Source organism: Adiantum capillus-veneris, chromosome 17, assembly GCF_014529385.1.
Source record: "Adiantum capillus-veneris isolate H3 chromosome 17, ASM1452938v2, whole genome shotgun sequence".
NCBI lineage: Eukaryota > Viridiplantae > Streptophyta > Polypodiopsida > Polypodiales > Pteridaceae > Adiantum > Adiantum capillus-veneris.
Window position 1 is genome coordinate 89,557,415 of NC_140947.1, and position 20,060 is coordinate 89,577,474.

A 20,060-nucleotide genomic window follows, 5' to 3' on the forward strand; every position below is an offset into this window, starting at 1 on the left:
GATCTCCGAGGTAAAAGTGTATCGACTATGCATAGATACCTGGGCCAACGGAGCTATACTAAACTGGAATGCAACTGTAAATGTGAGGAGGGCGTGATGTACTCCTATCCCAACATGCTTGGGCCGACTGTAAAATTCTGAATATATATAAAACTCGGCTGAGCCATAATATAGTCCACTATGCTAGCCTTATGTCTGTGAGGAAAACAAGTGAACCTACTCCCTATTGGAAACCTTTGTAGGCCATTCAAGTCCATGTGCAGTGCCCATGTCAAATATCTTGCCTACTCATTATGCACCACATCCTGTGAGCACATGGCCCCAGCCCCAGACCATTGACATCCAGCTCTCTTAACATCTCCTTTGAAGTATCACAAAAGGTTGTTTGAGAGTGGCCCGTCCTGGCATTGAATTCCTCGAGCAGGATGACATCCCCATCCCTAGATGACTCCCATATGTCCTCATCTAAAATCATGCATGGTGACTAAAATGATGTATGGTGACTGCCCCTTGGGCAATGCATAGAAGAAGAAAGAAGAAGAAGAGGATTTTAACGTCGTAGGAAACTATCCCAAGAGACCTCAAAGATCTATCCGACGAGAGTTGAACTCAAGACTTGTTATTCAAGAGAGAGGTGCTAGGAGTCCACACACACACACACACACACACACACAGATGAAATGAAATGAAATGTTATATTAAAGTCTGAGTAACAAAATAAAAATACTATGGAATCCTAAGCTACTAGATGTGAACTAAGCAACTAGCTGGGATTGTGTAGGATATGAGTGGGGGGTGTGAAGCAAATGGAGAGCTAATACAACACAATGTGGGTGTATCCTCAGAAAGAGCTAAGTTGGAGATCCAATATCGGTTGTTGGCGGATCTCATCAATCTCCTCTATGGTCAGTAGTCTGACCGGACATCGCGCATGTCGGGCCAAAGTGATCTGAATCCTTTGATGCAGCCTCCGTCAATGCTCTATAGTCCTCCAGATTCGTGGGTGACTGGATCTCCCCAGCTTGGTCGCTCGATCGATCAACGTGCCTCTGGTGCGAGGAGAATGTGGGCTCTGTTGTGGTAGTAGCTCCTCCGGTTGTCCAGTGTCTGCTCTAAAAAAGTCTGTGACCGGTCTCTGAGACTGGCTAGTCTCTCCTCTAATCAAGGTCTCTCTGTGTCTTCGCAGCTCGAGCAAAAATAGACCTTGGTCCTTGTATCCCATGACTCTGGAGAGTGATCCAAAGCCCTCTCTGAACAAGCAATGAAAGCAACTCATAGAGACTAGAGGCTTCTCCATGTCTCCCCATCCATCACTGCAACCCAACTCCAATGATGATCCAATGGGGGTTCCCAAATCTCAGATCCATAGAGCAATGCGAAAGCCACCAAAGTTTCAAAAGAGCCAAAGCTTCGTTCGAGGCTCCTAAAACTGAAACTGTGAACGCATCCTCTCCAATCTACCCAATGCTGCATGGACTCTGGTCGGTCTAGTCTCTCCTCCTCAATGAAAATGTTGGTCCACTAAAGACCACCCCAAGGTAAGTGTAAGCATCTGTATACTCCACTGTCTCCTGACCGTATGTGAATGCGGGTGCTGACCTCCTGATCCACTGTGGGGTAGAGAGAGAGAGAGAGAGAGAGAGAGAGAGAGAGAGAGAGATGAAATGAAATGTTATATTAACGTCTTCAAAAGGCCAAAATGACCTATGAGACCAAAATAGTGAATTTGATACCCCTACAAAAATACTACCCCTACAATGTGGAACTGTGTGGATGTGACAACAGAGGCAGAGTTAGAGAGAGAGAGAGAGAGAGAGAGAGAGAGAGAGAGAGAGGAGGACAAGAGAATTTTAACGTCGTAGGAAACTATCCCAAGAGACCTTAAAGATCTATCCGACGAGGAGAGTTAGAACTCAAGACCTGTTTTTCAAGAGGGAAATGGCATAACCAATCTACCACTCTTTGGGGGGAGGGGGGGAGAGAGAGAGAGAGAGAGAGAGAGAGAGAATTGATGCTTGAGACGGGGCAAGAAATTGATGCATGACACATGCTCCAAGGATGTCAAAAAGTATTACCAAATACTTATAATCTCTTACGCTTTCTGGTACAAATAAACAAGGTTCCAAGAATGGTCAGAGACAATTCCCCAGCTAATGTATACTAACATAGAGCCACCTTGCCACTCTACCTTCACTGTCACAGGCGACATAAAATGACTTGATATATAGCACAAATCTACAACTTTTTTCAGGATAACATATTAAGGTTGAGAAGGGAAAAGAAACAGCTTCACGTCCTTCTCAGAGGCACTTGATCTTCAAGCCAAAAAATGCTTCCTCGCAGCTACTGAGGATTTGGAGGCCTACTATTTGCAGCCGACACACGGGAACCCCATTCCAACAGCTCTTTGCTAGTATCATCCCTGTGAACAATGCACTCAATAAAGCATAGGCAATCCTTTTTTTCTCCTTGTGCAGAAGCAATGGCCTTAACAAGCTCCTCTGCTGTTTTCACCTGAAAAAAGTAGAATTTCGTGGTGGTTAAAAATTTTATGTTACCAAGCCGAAGAATTCTCTCATGCTATGGACTCCCACTCCTCTGAACTCCTACGTATGCCTGCTCCCTCTTTCAATACCCTAACAATGTAATTACATTGTTGAATAATGAGAAAAAGGCTTGATTTTGCTCCATATTTTCCCCTCTGGTCTTCTCATCATTAGCAATGGTAAAGCTCACAGACACGCAACATTCATCAGAGCTTACTTTTGTAGTCCAGCAGTTCCCCTGCTTGTTGTGAAAAGCATCCACTACTGCAGTGTAATCCCAATTTTTAATGATATTGTAGGGACCATCATGAATCTCTACTTCGATCGTATATCCTCCATTGTTGATAAGAAAAATGATGCTCTTCTGCCCTTGCCCGATCATTGTTGAGACATCTTGAGCTGTAACCTGCAAAGTGAAAAAGCTCAATCACTCCCGAGAAATAACATGGTAGGCATGTGACACCCAAGAATGACAATCAATCCTAAACTATTTATTGCCTACCCTAAACCCTAAATGCTAAACCTTAAACTTTTGCAGTCACATTGAGTGACTCTTGCACCCAATACAAGTTAGCAAGAAAATCATACACACAAAAATGAGGTGGCCTTGCTTATTCAAGTACAAGCACTCACCTGGAAGCTACCGTCTCCAATACATGCTATGAGTCTCCTCTCTGGCATTGCTTGGGCATAACCTAACAATGCCCCAACTGACCACCCTATTGAGCCATACTGCATTTGAAACTCGTATCTGTCAAACATCACAGCCACGGCCCATCAAAACTACTCATGTATATCTGTATAGACCAAAGCAATTTGTGCATGTGCGCATATGCAAGCGTTTCATGTTGTTAAACACTAGGCTCAATTGTGCTGCTGGAGTGGAAAATGCTTCTAAATCCTTTTGTGCAGTAACCCCCATATCTCAGAGCATGCATACACGCCCGCCTGCACGCGCGCGCGCGCGCACACACACACACACAAGTTTAGGGTTCACAGTCTAGGGTTTAAGTGACCGCAAATTTTGTGCATGCGTCTTGCTCAATGTGACTTCACACCCACGCACACGCGCATGCACACACATGCATGCATAGAGAGCAATGCACACACAAAAACGATATATGTTTTATACTCACCCACAGCCATCAGGAAGCTGGAGCTTTTGACAATTGAACCAAGAATCTCCTGTTTCGGATATAATAGCAGTTTCTGTACTCAGCATCTTCTGCAGAACATCAAAACCTAATCTGAGTGTGTAATACCCTGCTTATATCATGAACATATTCTGTACCCTTGCTAACCTGGATATGGCTGAAGAGCACATTTACACGTAATAGCTCTCCTGGAGCACCCTTAACTGGCACACCGGGTGGCACATATATGCGCTTAAAATTATCATGAGCTGTCGTATTTTGCTTTAACTTCTTCGAAAGGGCACTCAGAAAATCCTTCATCAAGACGCAACCAAATGCAGGTCCACTGCCAATGGAGACTCGCTCTGGCTCCACTATGATTGCCTTTTCCTTTTTAAGGAGAAGAGAGTACCCAACCGAGCTGTAGTCATTGAAAACAGGCCCAGCAAGTAGATACGCGTCCGCAGACTCCACAATCTCCAAGCAAAATGGGGAGCTAACAGCACCCCAGTATGTTCCAATGAAATGCGAGTGTATCTCAGGAAACAATCCTTTGGCTGATGGCATCACAGAAACTGGATAACCAGCCGCATCTGCAACCTCTAGAAAAGTTTTTTCTGCTTTAGAAACTCTCAGTTTTGGACCCCCTACTAGTACAGGCTTTACTGCCTTATTTAAGAAATCTGCAGCCGTCTCTACTGCTGCCTCTAAACTTTGACAGTTGCTGAGCCTGTGGCATTATAAAGATACATTAGGATTAGAAAAAAGAATGTAAGAATCGTGTTGTGATAAGCATCCAAGTACTGATTCAGAGCCAGAATATGAACCTGGGTGAAATTGCATAGGGGACAGGTTCTCTACTAAAAGTTGGATGAGGAAGCCCTGCCAAATTGCAGCTAACACTTATATAGACAGGTTTACTTTCTCTCAAGGCAGTGGAGATCGCCTTGTCAACAAGCTCATGGGCACTATCCAAGTCTTGGATCACAACCTGAAAATGTAATGCACTCAATCAGCATCAATGAAACTCAATGAATGAAAGAAAGGAGCGCACAACACAACCCCCTCCCCCTCCCCGATTTTCTGAAACCGGCTTGCACACAGTAAAGGGCTGTACTAATTCAATTACCTATTGATTTCACACAGAGGATTGAGAAGAAGAGAACACAGATGCGGCCAGCAACTAGATTGTCACTACGCACATGAAGACCGACTCCCCGGAGGCCCCAAAGACCCTTTTGGTATCTCTTTATTCAATTGAAAACAAATGATCCGATCACTTAGACCAAACTCCCACCAAGCTGTCCAAACCTGTCAAGGGCTGAATTGCAGATTTTCAACCTACTTTTGGCAGCATAGAGGCGCCAAAAAGCCCTAGGACAGCTCCCTAACATTTTAGAAGCTTTTTGAGGAGCTACAAGTAAAACAGCGTCCTGTAATTTCTTGTTTTGGTAACTAACAGGTACCCAAACTCTTGTATAACCAACCCATGGCTTTTTCCCGAAGCTTCCTAGGTGTTATTTTGCAGTTTAGGTGTGAAACCATAAACCTGCAAATAAATGCAGTAAGCTGAAATCTCTGTTTTGGATCGTTTTGAGCGAAGCAAACACATCGCTAAGTGTCTCACGAGCTCCTGCTGCAATGGGACACTTCCCTTTTGATTTGGACGAGTTTTCACACGAGAAAACTCTCCTACTTCGCAATTTGTCGCAATGGAACTATGCGTACTTATGGTGGATTAGCAATTAGCTAATTTGGTTCCTGTCCAGAAGGCTCTTGCCTTGGCAAACACGCATAAAATCCACAACACTGTACATAGTAATTTGAGGAGCCGAACCATTGGGGCATTACCATATGTGTAAGGGGGAGAGAGATACACGAGAGCAGAATTATCGTGCTACATGAGACAAGGGAGAAGGCAAGCTTTCCATTAAATCTGTGAACCTGAAAATCCACCCAAAAACAGCCCGCACTCCCATTTTTGGGTGCCCCCAAGCTGGCTTGAGCTTCTAGAGTGTGAGATGTCAAGCAGGTGGCTCTTCTATTGACATGTGTCCACTATGTCCCTTATGGTTCAGTTTTCTAACCCCTCCCAGCTTATAAAGTTTTTAGTGACTTGAAGTGTGGCACAAATTTCATTTAGGTGCATACATGCTTCCATACTCATCAGAATTCAGTGCTGACTAGCCCAACGAGTCACCGGTTGACCGACCCAGATTCGCGATGTGAGAAACTCGTTTGATTGCATTTGTTCCGCATCGCAATGCAATGTCCACTTGCCGCTTTCCAAGGGTTTTGGGGAAATCAAGCAAAAATAAAATAAATAAAAACATGTAATACATATTTAAAGAAGGCAACAAGAAAAAATATACCTCCAGGTGACATACCCCACGCTTGAAATACTACAAGCGACCTCACTTGCAAGCCAATAATACATGCTGACATCTCCTAACACTACTGAAATTTGGGGCTTTCGCAACCACGTTCTTTTTCTCTTCCACGTGCACAATATGGAGATGGAACATCGACAAGATATACCCAGATGAATCCAAAATAAGCCTAGATTCACCCTTGACGGAAAGTGCAAAGTATAGACCCATGGTAGTCACCCACAGGACAATATAACCATCAGCTCTAGCATGCATAGTATTGACTAAATACCACAACATCTCCACTAGCGTCGTCAGTGTCCACTAGTGGGTGTAGAATTAGGTCCTACCATATACTCCCAATAACCACACACCACACACACATGAGCATACCTCAACACAAAGTTTAGCGTACCGAGTTTCTGTCATGACTCCAGAGATCAAGGTATGCTTCCAAACACCACATACACCACCACACACATGAGATACATCAACACAAAGTTCACCGTACTGAGTTTTTGTCATGACTTCGGAGATCAAGGGCAGACTCAACCATAGTGAAGCCTAGCACTAAAACAACCATTAAATCGCAAAAATTAGCACAAAAATAAGGACATCAACATGTGTTTCTCCAACAACTTGGTTTGTGTGAGAAAATATCGTGAGGTTTGATGATCTGTTTGGGCAACAAAATCAGCTCCTAGCAGATAGTGTTTCCAACTAGTGAGCGTGAATCCTGCTAACAATTCTCTTTCTCATAAACTTGTAAGTTCTTTTCGGCCTTCAAGATAATTCTGCCCTCATGTGCCACTAGTCCGACCATTTTGCATTAGAATTGTACCGAGGCTGTTCCCACATGCATCAAATTGAACCACATAAGGATTTATAAGACCTGGCAAAATGATTACTGGATCCAAAGTCCACTTTTCTTTCAATTGTTTAAAGGCTAGAATTCCCTTGGCTGTCCACTTGAAAGTAACTCCCTCCCTTTGTAGTGCAAGAAGTGGTGAAGCTATAAAATTTTGCGGATGAACCTTCTGTAATACAAACATAAGCCTCTACAGCGGTCCCCTCACGTTCCCGGACCTCCTGGGAATATTAGGGACCATTTAGGGCCGAAACCCTAAACCTGCAAAAATAAACACAAGAGGCTGTAATTCCCTGTTTTGGGCTCCGTTTCGCGAGCCGGTCGCGTCCGTAGCAAGTCCTCGAGCTCCCGCACTTGTAGGGCTACTTGCCTTTGAATTGGACGAGATTTCTCACGTGAAACCTCTCCGAATTCAACTGTACCTGCGGGGGATTAGCAACTACCTAATCCAGTGCCTATGCAAGAGGCTCTTGTCTCAGCAATCGCGCATGAACCCACACAACTGTACATCAGTCAAATGAAGAGCCCTCTTGTGGGGCATCACATCACTGCACGTAGGGGGGGGAGAGAGCAGTGTGTAGTGTGCAGGTCATCACTCCTAGCACCACACTGTACATAGAGTGGAAAGGATAGCTCTTAACCTGTACGAGCTGTCCCGCTTTTACCGGGCTGAAAATTGCCTACTCTAGCATGATTTCCGCAGCATAACTGCAGTAGGAGGCTTCACAGACAAAATCCCCATGCCAAAGGTGATTTTCCCGGCACATATGGATACTTTCCCAAACCTCGCGAGAATCTGCAGCACACTAAATTCTCTGTTGTCTACCCTGAAAATGCACCAGATCACCTGTACAGTGATCCCATCACTTTCCCCAAGCTCCTGGGGGTATTAGGGGAGTCAAAACCCTAAACCTGCAAAAATACACAGCAGGCTGTATTTTACTGTTTTAGGCTCCGTTTCGCGTGTCGATCGCATCCGTAGCAAGCCCTCATACTCCGGCCCCTGTAGGGCTACTTGCCCTTTGAATCGGATGAGATTTCTCGCCTGAAACCTCTCCGAATTCACTTGTATCTGCGAGAAATTAGCAATTAGCTAATCCAGTACCTGTGCAAGAGACTCTTGCCTCGGCAACACGTATGAACCTACACAATTGTACATACAGATGAAAAGCCCTCGAGCAAGGCATCACGTTTCTGTATTCAAAGGGGGAGAGAGATGCACGAGAGTGGAATCAACGTGCTACATAGAGCAAGGGAAAAGGCAAGCTTTCCATTAAAGCTATAATCACTTGCACCCACTACTCACACACAAATTGTAGCCACTTAGAAGCAAAAATCAGCCTCCACTCTCAAAATGGGCACCCCCCTCTTCATGCAGATCTAGCAAATTCATCTACTACCGCCATGTGTCCACTTAGCCTTTTTTGGTTTAAATTCCTAGTACCCACCAACTTATAAAGTGCAGCACGGGGCCTAACTGACTTTAAACTGAGCCTAGACACCCTTTTGCTGCTCGGATTCCAGTGCCGAGTGGCCCGCCGACCATCTTGTGGTAACCTTCCCTTCCCGACTGCAAGTGAAACTCTCAACCGTCGGCCGTTTTACACTGGCCACACAATGTCCGTCCATTTGTGACTTCAAAAAGAGGGTCCCAAATTGTTTTTTAAAATCAAGGGAAAGAATCCAAGAACCAAGGTTAGTGGTTGCCACAGCATTGTGACATACTCCCCTCTTGAAATCCCAAACGTTTTGATTGCATGCCATATATACATGCCATAGATGATTTAGTGTGATTAGCATCGTTGATCTTATCAAGCACTTGAAAAGGCCCATAGTAACGCATACTGAGCTTAGGAAACAACCGTGCTTTGCCCTTCATCTTCTTTAACCTTGCCTTTTCAAACCTCAATAGAACCCAATCACCAGGTGAAAACAGTGATTGACAACGGTGACGATCAACAACCCTTTTCTGCTTTGCCTGAGTCTTCTCAAGGCAACTTTGATTTTCTTATACATTTCATGTTCTGAACATATTGATCAACCTCAAAAATTTTGTCCTTTGTATGCAAAATGGGAGGAACCTTTTTGCCACTTTCAACAATCTCAAAAGGTGCCTTGCCTGTGGACGAATGCACCGTATTGTTGTATGCATACTCAAGCATAGGCAAATACTATTCCCACTTGCCCTTATTATTTGACTTATAAACATTTCAGCAGATCCAAGACAATAGAATTAGCCTCTTCTGACTGTCCATCAATTTGTGGATGAAACGAATACGAGAACTTGAGCGTAGTCCCCATGTTCTCAAACAATCCTCTCAAAACAAACTCGTCATACGAGGATCACGATCACTGACAATCGACTGTGGCATACCATGGTACTTAAACACATTGTACATGAACAACTGTGCCATCTGGTCAAATTTTATCTTCTTCCTGACAGGAATAAAATGGGCCTGCTTGCTGAACCTGCAAACAATGGTCCATATACCATCATTCCCTGTTGACGTTCTTGGAAGGTCAAAGATAAAAGCCATAGCAATGATTTCCCATGGCTTATCTGGAATAGGCAATCTGGCCACTGAAGGCTGTGGGCTTGGGAGAGCTGTCCACTGTGCAGTGGGATCCTGGAGAGTGGTTTTGGAGGGACCCTTTCACCTCAGCCGACCATCCAGGTGTCCCTTTCTTTCAGTACACTCTTCGATTGGGACTTCACATGCTGGCAGCACGGAGAAAGGCTCGTCCTGCTGCAGCACCTCATTGGCAGGAGGAGGGTCTCACAGCTGAGTTCTTGTCAACTTTTTGGGCGAGGTTGTGGGACGCCATACTACCACGGCGAGTCACTTTGTTTCACTAGCTGGTTGCACATAGAGCTACAACAGGTGGGGAGTTGGCTTGTACATAGTAGTCTCTCGGCAACATGCGCAGCTTGTGACCATCCTGTGGAGAGTCAGCCTCATTGTCTGTGGGACTGTCTCATGGCACAGCAGGTTTGGCTTCGTGTCCTTCGATTGGCTTCGTGTCCGATTGATGCCTGCTCTTTCCACAACACGGCAATACACTTGGGAGGTAGCTATTTAGTCCACTCTCATGGGCCGAACACTACGGTTTGAGCTATCCTCCACCAGCAGGATGATAGTGATGCAAGGGGGTCGACCTACACTCCAGTCTGCTACAGAGCTTACTCCACAGGAGTGGTGCAGTGAGAGAGAGGAGTGTTGGGAGCTCGTCTGCGGCCTGACACTACGGTTCATCTGGCGGGCCCGCTGCTTTAGCATCTTTGAGACTCGCTCTGTACCACCAACAGAGACAGTCCGAGATCTTTGGCTAGAGCTGATCCAAACTCTCAAGGGAGAGTTTGAGAGACTCGAGGGTAGCTCCGACCGCATGCAGGAGCGTAGAGAGGCTTTCCTTCGACTTTGGCGCCCTGGGCCTTTCTTCACCATGGTCCAGGGTGTGCTCAGATGGCAGTATCGTCCACCTATGTGGCTTTTTCCCTCCTCCCATCTCTTGATTTAGCCTCATTGTACATATGTTGTTTTCATTGGGAGCCTCCCCTTATGATTGTTGTAGCCCTCTCTAGTAGAGGTGGTTGTAGCCCTATGGGCAGTTTCATTAACTAATAGAAGGATTAAAAAAAAAGAAACACCGGTTGGGTGCACGTCCCTTCTTGTTGCAATGAGGGCACACCTTAATGCGGAAGCAACGTTGTGATTTGTGGTTGCTTTTTCCACAATGTGAGAAACCTTAACCATATATAACAAATGCATTATTTTGAGACCTTGTGTAAGTGCCAATTCTTTTTTCTTCCTTTAGAAGTGATTTGATTATATCTCTAAATGCGGAAATGGGATCTTTCTCCTTGAGCGCAATTACAATGTTATCAAAGCTACTTGGTAGGGTTTTGAGAAGGATGGCAATTTTATCCTCATCTGGAACTTATACCTCTGCATAGACAAGTTGGGTTGAGATACTTGTTGATGAGGCTAGCAACATCATCTTGCTTTCGAACTGAACCATAAAGTTTCCGAGAGACTGGATGGCTACCGGGCAAAAGCTCTATCTTATGATCGAGATCAGGCCCACGAGACGGTGGAAGCCCATCTTGTAAATACGACGAAAAAACATCCGCAAATTCAACCAAAACGGAATCCAAATAACGCTTAATAGTCACATCATGATCAAACAAAGACAAAGAAGTTTCCAATGTAGTAACATCACTTTTCAAAAGAAGAGAATGACATTGAGACGAGACATTAACAACAAAATCTTTAACCTAACAAACTGCAAATTGCATACTGAAATCATGAAACAATGCATTGAATTCATTACTGAAAGCAAATTTACATCATAATCGGCAGTCAGGGAAGAAGGAGATTCCTCGACCACATGGTACATGTCACCAGCGTGTGACTACTATCTATCCTTTTTGTTGATTTCTTTCTTATTATCTATTTACTTTCACTTTTTGGAAACACCCCTCGGGAAATCTAACTGCCCTGCATTGCATAGCTAGTGTGGAACTGTCCAGAGGGAGTCCAGGCCTGAGGACAAGAGAGCACTAAGGTTGGACAAAGACTATGGTTAGCCAAAGTGGGGTCATTGACTAGCCAAAGTGGAATCCTTTGCTACAGAGGCTACATTTCAGTTCTGGATGTGGCCGAAGTGACAAAGAGGGTCGGATGACCTAGAAAGATACAATGGCAGCATCTCCTAAAATTTAGGGAACTGCTATTTTGGGACCTGAAAATGTGTTGACGTCATTACCTCCGGAATGACAAAGGGAACATTTTCTTACTCTGCCATGAAGTCAACTGGGCAGCCGGTTGGGAGATTTTTAGGCGGCAACCCCGAAACGGGAAAATGCTTATAAATGTGCCAAGTGGCACCTTCTGGTGCACTTGCCTCATGCAACAAGAGTTGGTGCTGAATTTAGGAGGGGGAGAGCCTCATTTTCAGTTTTGTCACAGGTTAAGAGCTATGGAGTGCTTGCTTTCCCTCTTATGCACAGTGCGGTGCCAGGAGTGATGCCCTGCACGCTACGCACTGCCCTCTCTCTCCCCTTTGGCAGTATGTTATGCCCCTCTAGTGGGCTCTTCATTTGACCAATGTACAGTTGTGTGGGTTCATGCGCGATTGCCGAGGCAAGAGCCTCTTGCACAGGTATTGGATTAGCTAGCGGCTAATCCCCCCGCAGGTACAAGTGAATTCGGAGAGGTTTCACGCCAGAAATCTCGTCCGATTCAAAGGGCAAGTAGCCCTACAGGTGCGGGAGCTCGAGGACTTGCTACGGATGCGACCGGCACGCGAAACGGAGCCCGAAACAGTGAATTACAGCCTGCTGTGTATTTTTGCAGGTTTAGGGCTTTGGCCCTAAACGGACCCTAATACCCCCAGGAGGTTCGGGGACGCAAGGGGACAGCTGTACAGGTGATCTGGCGCATTTTCGGGGCTGAAAACAGAGAATTCAGCGTGCTGCAGATTCTCGCCAGGTTTTGCAAAGTGCCCGTATGCGTCCGGAATGTCATTTAATGCGTGGGAATACTGACCGTGAAGGGTTCTAGTACAGTTATGCTGCCGAAATCAGGCCAGCACAGTCAAAATTCAGCCAAGGTTGTGCGGGGCAGCTTGGAAAGAACCACAGCGTTTATTCCCTCTTTTAAACAATAAAGAAATACCGAAAGGGGCGCCTAAGTTAGGGGCCAATCTGGTGTCGGTCTTCTCATACAGGTGCATTCTAGCATCTGTATCCCATTCCCCTCTCTTGTGTCACTATAGCGTAGGTGTAATAGACGACTAATAATGGGTGAAAGCTAAATCAAGGTTTGAAGTAAAGTCTACCGCCCTTTTTGGATTGAACAGGCCGGTTACAGTACACACCATCAAGCTCAAAGAAAACTGTATGCGATGCATAACCGATAGACAGGAGACCATGGCATGCCTAAAATAACATCTACATACTCAAGGCCCATGATGCGGAAGTCAAAGACTTCGTGGTAACGCTGGTTCGAAGGTCGAGTCGCGGCACAACCTCAGTCCATTGATCGTTCCTACGTTCCACATAACAGACCACACACAGACGGTCTACATGTGACGTGTTCAACTTAAGTGTTGTACCACACGAGAAGAAATAAAATTATGAGTAGTCGTTGTTGAATAAGACCGTCTCCTTTAACACGCAGAAGATCATGCGGACCAAATATAGCCTTATTAATGCGACAACCTGGGTAGCTATGTGCATTGACATGAGAAATGTCTGAAACAGAAAAGGACAAAGTACTTGGATTGTCGACGACGTTTACCGAAATAGTTGCCAGTGCGGAGGTAGATGGCTTCCTCTTTTGAATAGGACACGCCTTGTCGCCGCGAAAGTGGCTGGTCTGATGGCAGTCGAAACAACGATTCTTCTTCTGATCTTCCATACGACCTACCTTTGATTTGTCGTCATTCTTCGATTTCTTCTGTGGAGGGTCCGATAATTGACTTGTGGTTGCCGAAGCGTTTGAACGCTTGTACTTTGATGTGGAGTAACCACGGCGAGGAGTTTCCCCGTCCGTCGGGCCACCTCCCAAAGCTGCCAAGTTATTATCATAGTTCTTGGCAAACTTATATTCCGGTAAGCCGACGGCAACCCGAACCGATAAAGAACCGATAAAGCATCTGCAATATGACCTGCGGGTCTTCCAAGGCTTTCGTCTTGTGGACGAAGTCCTTGAATTCCGACGAGTAAGCGTCCAGGGTCTTCTCATCCATCTCCACCTTGAACATCGTCTTGAAACACTCAATCTTATCCACTTGAACGAAGCAAGTGCAAAAGACCGTGGGAACGCTGCTGGTCCACGCTCTCACCACCCGCGCGTGCTCGCTTGCTGCTTGCTCGCTGCGCCAGTGCTGTTGTACAACGCCCAACTGTGCCTGCCTGCACAACTTGCAGCCAAGCGGAAAAAACGCTTGCAGCCATGGAGTGGGAAAAGAACACAGCCATGCTGCCTTGCACCTCAATACATTGCGAAGCAATGCCTTCGGTAGAGAAAGCTAATTCTCTACGCACCTCAATACATTGCGAAGCAATGCCTTCGGTAGAGAAAGCTAATTCTCTACGCACCTCAAAACGGCGAGCAAGAAATATGACCACTATATTTCAAGCACGACGACTACAAAAATTCCCTCTCCATCTCCACTTCCTGAAAAAGTCATACCCCAAGTGCAATAAAATCTCTCACCAATTGCATACAAAGGGGCTGCCATGTCCTTGAACTGGAAGCTCTCGAGGACACCCTCATGCAATAAATGGAGACGGAGAGACAAGCAATGGCATACCAAGCGTCCATGTGACTGCCACTGGCAAATCAACATTCCACACACGAGAATCCATGAAGAAGAACTCGCCAAATTCCCACCATCGGCTTGGCATATGCCCCCCTTGCTCTCCTCTCTTGCGAGTAGCATCCCATACCACCCTATACAAGAGTTGGGAGAGCCTGTCAAGCTAGGCCATCACGACCCCATAAGCTCTAGTGGTTTTGTGAACATCGTCATGTTGTGCATACGAGTAGGAAGGAGGCTCTAATACCAATGTTAGTCCCTCGCCGGATCTATTCTGCACACATGACATGGCACAAGCCAAACTCACACCTAGACACATGTAGTGAGCTTAGGAATGAATTCGATAATTTTTTATTGACGATAAGAACTATTTTTATGATTGGATACTATGGGGAGTGCACCAAAGTTCCTGAAGGATGAGATGGCTACACAAGGATCTAGGTGTATCGAGAGACCTGGACGGGATGAGATGACTAGATTGAATGATTGAAACACAGTGTTCACTGTGAACCAATTGTGTAATTTGTAAATTGCATGTTCTGTGAATGTACTATCTTGTGGAGTCTTGTACATGAGCACATAGAGTCAGTGTCTACTGAAGAAAGTTTCTATCCTTTAGTTGTTTTGCAAGTGTAATCGAGGACGATTACTGTTTTTTAAGAAAGGGGTATGTGACAAGTCAATGATGTGGCACCACCAAGTTCCGACCAATGGAATAGATCCCGGCTAAGGGGCTTAAACCCTACCAGCAAAAGAAGACGAAGAAGAAGATCTACCAACTTATTGAAGACCACTCGAGAGGCTTAAAAGACAAAGTGGCTTAGGATAAAATCCTAACCCAACCAACTTACAAAACCTTGGCCGAGGAGCCTAAACCATAAATAAAGTAGATGCTTCTGGCACTTAGTGCTTTTGGACTAGGAGCTTTTGGGGCCATGCTTTTGGGCATCCCTTATATTGTCTATAAGAGATCTTGGGCCACTCTTTTAGAGTATTTGGACGCAGAGTCTCGAAAAGAGTTGGACCCTCGGGGGAGTTGTACTTTGCGTTTGCGATGTGTACTAATAAAGAATACTGAAAGGGACCCTAGTCTTTGAGACCAGTGTGTCTTGGACGTGCCGTGTCGACCACACTCTCTCTCTCTCTCTCTCTCTCTCTCTCTCTCTCTCTCTCTCTCTCTCTCTCTCTCTCTCTCTCTCTCTCTCTCTAAATTGGCTTTATCTGACAAAAAAAGAATTCTAATTGAATTATTGGAATTTAAAGTATGAGAGGGTTTTTCTCACTGGAGACATCCGAGTAAAGATATTTCTAGTGCGTCATTCAGAGTAATGACACGAGCACTATGAACAGGAATATCTGTAAGGCCAGCAGGAACGGGTACTTGTCACAAGGTGGGTGACGGAGTGTCACAAGACGGGCACCACGTGCCAATAGAAAAGAATAGACTGAACAGACATTTAGCACTTCAATAACAATTGAACTGAAAGAGAGACGACACGCAACACAGAGTGGCGGAATTCCACCCCAAAGAGTATTGGCTCCAAAACTTGGCGCCCCTTTCGGTATTCTTTATATTGCATCAACTCAATACAAGCCGGTACTCCAGACTCTGCACCTTCTCCAGGAAGCATGCCAGAGAATGAGCCCTAACCTCATATTTAAAGACCCTTGGCCTAAACAGCAATTACAATGAAAAGCCTTCAAACTCAAAAGCATATGGTCCAAAAGCAAAGCCAAAAAGCTGCCAGCGCAATTTACGAAAATCCGTACAATCCTGCCACGTCAGCACCGCCAGCGTGAAAAGCGAAAATCCGTACAATTTTGTCACGTCATCAGTCAACGTGATTTTCAAAAATCTGCCACATCATCAGCCTGCTTCGCAAGTTCTTGTGTGTGTATGAGTCCTGTTTTATTTACTTTATGTCACTTGGGGCCCCATCGGACAGGGTCCCCATAAGTTGGTAGGACTTCTTCTTCAGTTACTTGTTCTTCTTAGGGTTTAAACCCCTCAGCCGACATCTGCAAGTTGGCTCCCTTCTTTAGGGCTTTGACACGTCAGCAGTTTGTGATTTCTCCCCTTCTTGAAGGAGAGTAATCGTCCGCGATTACAGCATATCTGCAAAACAACTCAAGTTAGCTCAAAAATTTCCGAGGTTCATTCCGAGGGACAATCAGTTTGCTCTTTTTGTTAAGGAGTTAGCTTCTCCTTTCGACTCTTTTGATCAAGGAGTTAGTTTGGCTCCCTTCTTTAGGGCTTTGACACGTCAGCAGTTTGTGACATCTCCCCTTCTTGAAAGAGAGTAATCGTCCGCGATTACAACATATCTGCAAAACAACTCAAGTTAGCTCAAAAATTTCCGAGGGTCATTCCGAGGGACATTCCGAGGGACAATCAGTTTGCTCTTTTTGTTAAGGAGTTAGCTTCTCCTTTTGGCTCTTTTGATCAAGGAGTTAGCTTCTCCTTTCGTCCAGATCGGAACTCTTGATATTTCCGCGTAGTAAAATTAGCCATCACACCGTGACCGTACTGATCTTCCACGGGTGTCTTGATGCACTAAAATTACATACCCAGGCAATCTCATCCAATTAAGAATATTCAGTAATTGGCACATCACAATGCAGCACAAATGCTTACATATGCATGTTACAAGACATAGAAACATAAAGCCGCCGATGAACACTCCTCCCGCATAACCTAACAAGGTCCGGGCCGGGAGATATTCAACGACTCCCTCATCACTCCTCCCACATAACCTAAAAAGGTCCGGGCCGGGAGATATAGAGGCCTTTTACAACCAAACGCCCCACAGACCGTAGTCTGCGTCGTTTGGAGGTGCTGAGAGTAATCACTGCTCAGACTTCTTAATACTCCTCCAGCTTAGCCATCCAGGTCCGGGCCGAGAGTCAAAAACAACACTTTTCAATCATCATTTCTCACTACTCTACTCGGGAGTAAAATCACCAATCATTGAAACCAGTATTGAAACCAGAATCAAACATCTTAAATCGGCACCAAAACAAGTTCAAAACAAATACTTTCCATTTCAAACAAATTTTCAAACAATACTTTTTAGCTATAAAGAAAAACAAATAGAGAAAGTTCATTCGAGGTTTTGTTCGGACAACCGAACTTTGAGGACGACTGGCTTGTCCTTCTGCATCCCGGTGATGGTCGGTTCCGAACCGAGACAACCGAACTTTGAGGACGACTGGCTTGTCCTTCTGCATCCCGGTGATGGTCGGTACCAACACACTACATAGCCCTATAGTATATTGAACACACATACCATGTCAAGCTATGCAATTACGCTGTCTAATACGGATACGTCAGTTCAATCTGGTTTGTATCAGCCACAAACTTTCTTTCTTATTTATAAAAGATATAAAAGATAAATTAAACCACTTAGTCATAGTTTGAGTCAACTCCTCAAACCCTTCGCCAAAAGATCTAGCATATCTTCTTTCATCTTTCTATCCACAAGTCCATCAGATAATGGACATAATTACATAGGTTTAGTGAGCTTCACAGAAAATTCCTTTGTGCGAAGACATAAAATAGTGCTCATAATGACAAGGAAAATTGTGGTGTGTAAAAGCTACAAGCCAAGCCTGCCTCTTTTTTGACAAATGTACAACACCTATCCTATGGATTTGCAATGTCACTTTCAAAGTTTTAAAAATCATTGCAATGCAAAATAAGTCTTATATTGATATAAGAGTAACACCAAGTGGACAATTAAAATAATCTCGTTCCAAGAAACCATTTATAAGTCGTAAGAATATACTAAAATACTGAATATTTGCATTTTCCTAACTACCATATCTTGTACTATTTATTTGACGCTTGCGTACGATTGGTCTCAAATAGATTACAGCACTACTTTCCTAAGCAAGAGAAAACAGCAGTCGCAACTTTGCATCCAACAGAACAAACAAATATGCCGTTGAAAAAAGTACGAAACAAAAATAATGCTGTGAATTTATCATCCAAAATATCACTCTTGTTTTGATGGTAAACAACAGAAGGTTTTTTTTTTTTTTTTTTGGGGTTGGGGGGGGGGGGGGGGGTGCTGATAGAGACTAGATAGAGGCTTCAATCCTTATGTGCTGCCATGAGTCCCCTCGATCAGGATAGTACACCGAGCCTTGTTGCTACAGCTGGTGCCATTTTAGAGTGTAATCAAGATCCTTGCCAGATCCATGAATGAGTGCCCAACCCCTAGTTTCCGAATATTAAGCCTTGCAGTGTTGTATGGTGTTGTACATGCTCTTATTAAGCACATCATCTATGAACATTTAAAATCATGGTTGTATTTCTGTCTGTTCGTAGTTCCATGGACATATGTGTGAATTTTTGTAGTCCCAGTGCCCTTATCATTATGTTGTTTCACATTCTTTCACTACCCCTACCAGTCTTAACTGATTCAGACCATGTACCATTTGAAAGGAACTTTTGCAGGAACATGAATAGACAGACCTGGCAGCATGTAACTTGCTGAAAGCATCTGAGCTCCTGGCTAAAATCGGGAAGGCCAATTGTGTGGTGGAGAATGCGGTTTGTCCCATAGTCATTAGAGTTAGGGCCGCCAACAATGCAGATAACTGGAAGATTTTCACTGTAAGCACCGGCTATAGCATTGATGACACTAAGGCCCCCAACAGTGAATGTGACAACACAGGCACCAGCACCCCGCGCTCGCGCATATCCATCTGCAGCATAACCAGCATTCAATTCATTGCAGCAGCCCACAAGCTTGAGAGACCCTTCGGAGAGGAGATGATCCAAGAGAACAAGGTTGAAGTCTCCGGGCACGGTGAAGACATCCGACACACCAATCTCCACTAAACGGCGTGCAATATGACGACCGAGGGAGGAAGCTGTTGGGTCAATGTGAGTGTAAGGATATTGAACCTGTCGTGGGCGCGGCAATGGCTGCGGCAGCGGCGACTTCGTGCTGCAGTTTTGTGAAGAGGAATCGTCTGTGGGAGCTGCATGAGTCTCCGCCATGGAGCCCTGCACAGAGGAAGCTCTCACAGAGTAGATATCAACCCCAAAGAAGGTAGCTGCTTATTGAAGTCTGAGAGACATAGAGATAGCAGAACTCCACTCTCCCACGACTCTACAAGGAATGCCCGAGAGTGAAGTACACATGTCAGCATTCAAACCTACACACTTGGCATCCATGTGTGTATTTGGATGTGAAAAACACCCCGTATGCAATGCTCCCTATTTTTGGCTTCTATTGCCTCCATGTGTCATTCCCTGGTCACTTCAAAAAACCTTCCAGAACATGTAATCTAAAATGCAAAAGTGAAGGGTATGATTGTAAGAAATGACAGCCTTTGCAAAATGTAACAAGTGAAAGAATCACGATGGCTTTCTAAAATAATTAGAACGTGATAAAATCATTTAGGTTGAGTTTAAGTAGATTCATTGTTCAAGAAAGGATTGCCTCCATGTGTCATTCCCTGGTCACTTCAAAAAACCTTCCAGAACATCTAATCTAAAATGCAAAAGTGAAGGGTATGATTGTAAGAAATGACAGCCTTTGCAGAATGTAACAAGTGAAAGAATCACGATGGCTTTCTAAAATAATTAGAACGTGATAAAATCATTTAGGTTGAGTTTAAGTAGATTCATTGTTCAAGAAAGGATTGCCTCAGCTTAGCCTTGAGCCGATTGAAAATGGAGACTATTTGATTGCAAACCATGGTAAAGGGAAGAAAAACTAGTGAAATATGCAAGAAAATAGTTCAAAAATCCTACAAATTTTAATTTATGCTAGTATTTCTGGTTCGCTTCTTTGAGGGAAGAAAC

At 44.6% G+C, this 20,060-nt stretch overlaps 1 protein-coding gene across 1 annotated transcript; it reads right to left on the minus strand.

Annotated features, from left to right (window-relative positions):
- Positions 1–2,059: 2,059 nt before the first annotated feature.
- LOC147437677 (pyruvate decarboxylase 1-like) lies at positions 2,060–19,381 on the minus strand. The gene is made up of 7 exons (XM_086487174.1): positions 18,720–19,381; positions 4,507–4,670; positions 3,848–4,409; positions 3,683–3,771; positions 3,180–3,297; positions 2,764–2,952; positions 2,060–2,514 (listed from the first exon to the last, which is right to left on the minus strand). The coding sequence occupies exons 1-7, from the start codon at positions 19,248–19,250 to the stop codon at positions 2,344–2,346; spliced, it is 1,824 nt and encodes a 607-aa protein (XP_086343300.1). The 5' UTR covers positions 19,251–19,381; the 3' UTR covers positions 2,060–2,343.
- Positions 19,382–20,060: the final 679 nt, after the last annotated feature.

Excerpts from the sequence above, each read along its gene's own strand:
- LOC147437677 (XM_086487174.1), bottom strand. The coding sequence starts at position 19,250 with ATGGCGGAGACTCATGCAGCTCCCACAGACGATTCCTCTTCACAAAAC. Across the intron at positions 4,671-18,719 it reads AGCAAGTTACATGCTGCCAG|GTTGTGATCCAAGACTTGGA; the intron begins GTCTGTCTATTC and ends TTACATTTTCAG. Across the intron at positions 3,772-3,847 it reads TGCTCTTCAGCCATATCCAG|AAGATGCTGAGTACAGAAAC; the intron begins GTTAGCAAGGGT and ends GATGTTCTGCAG.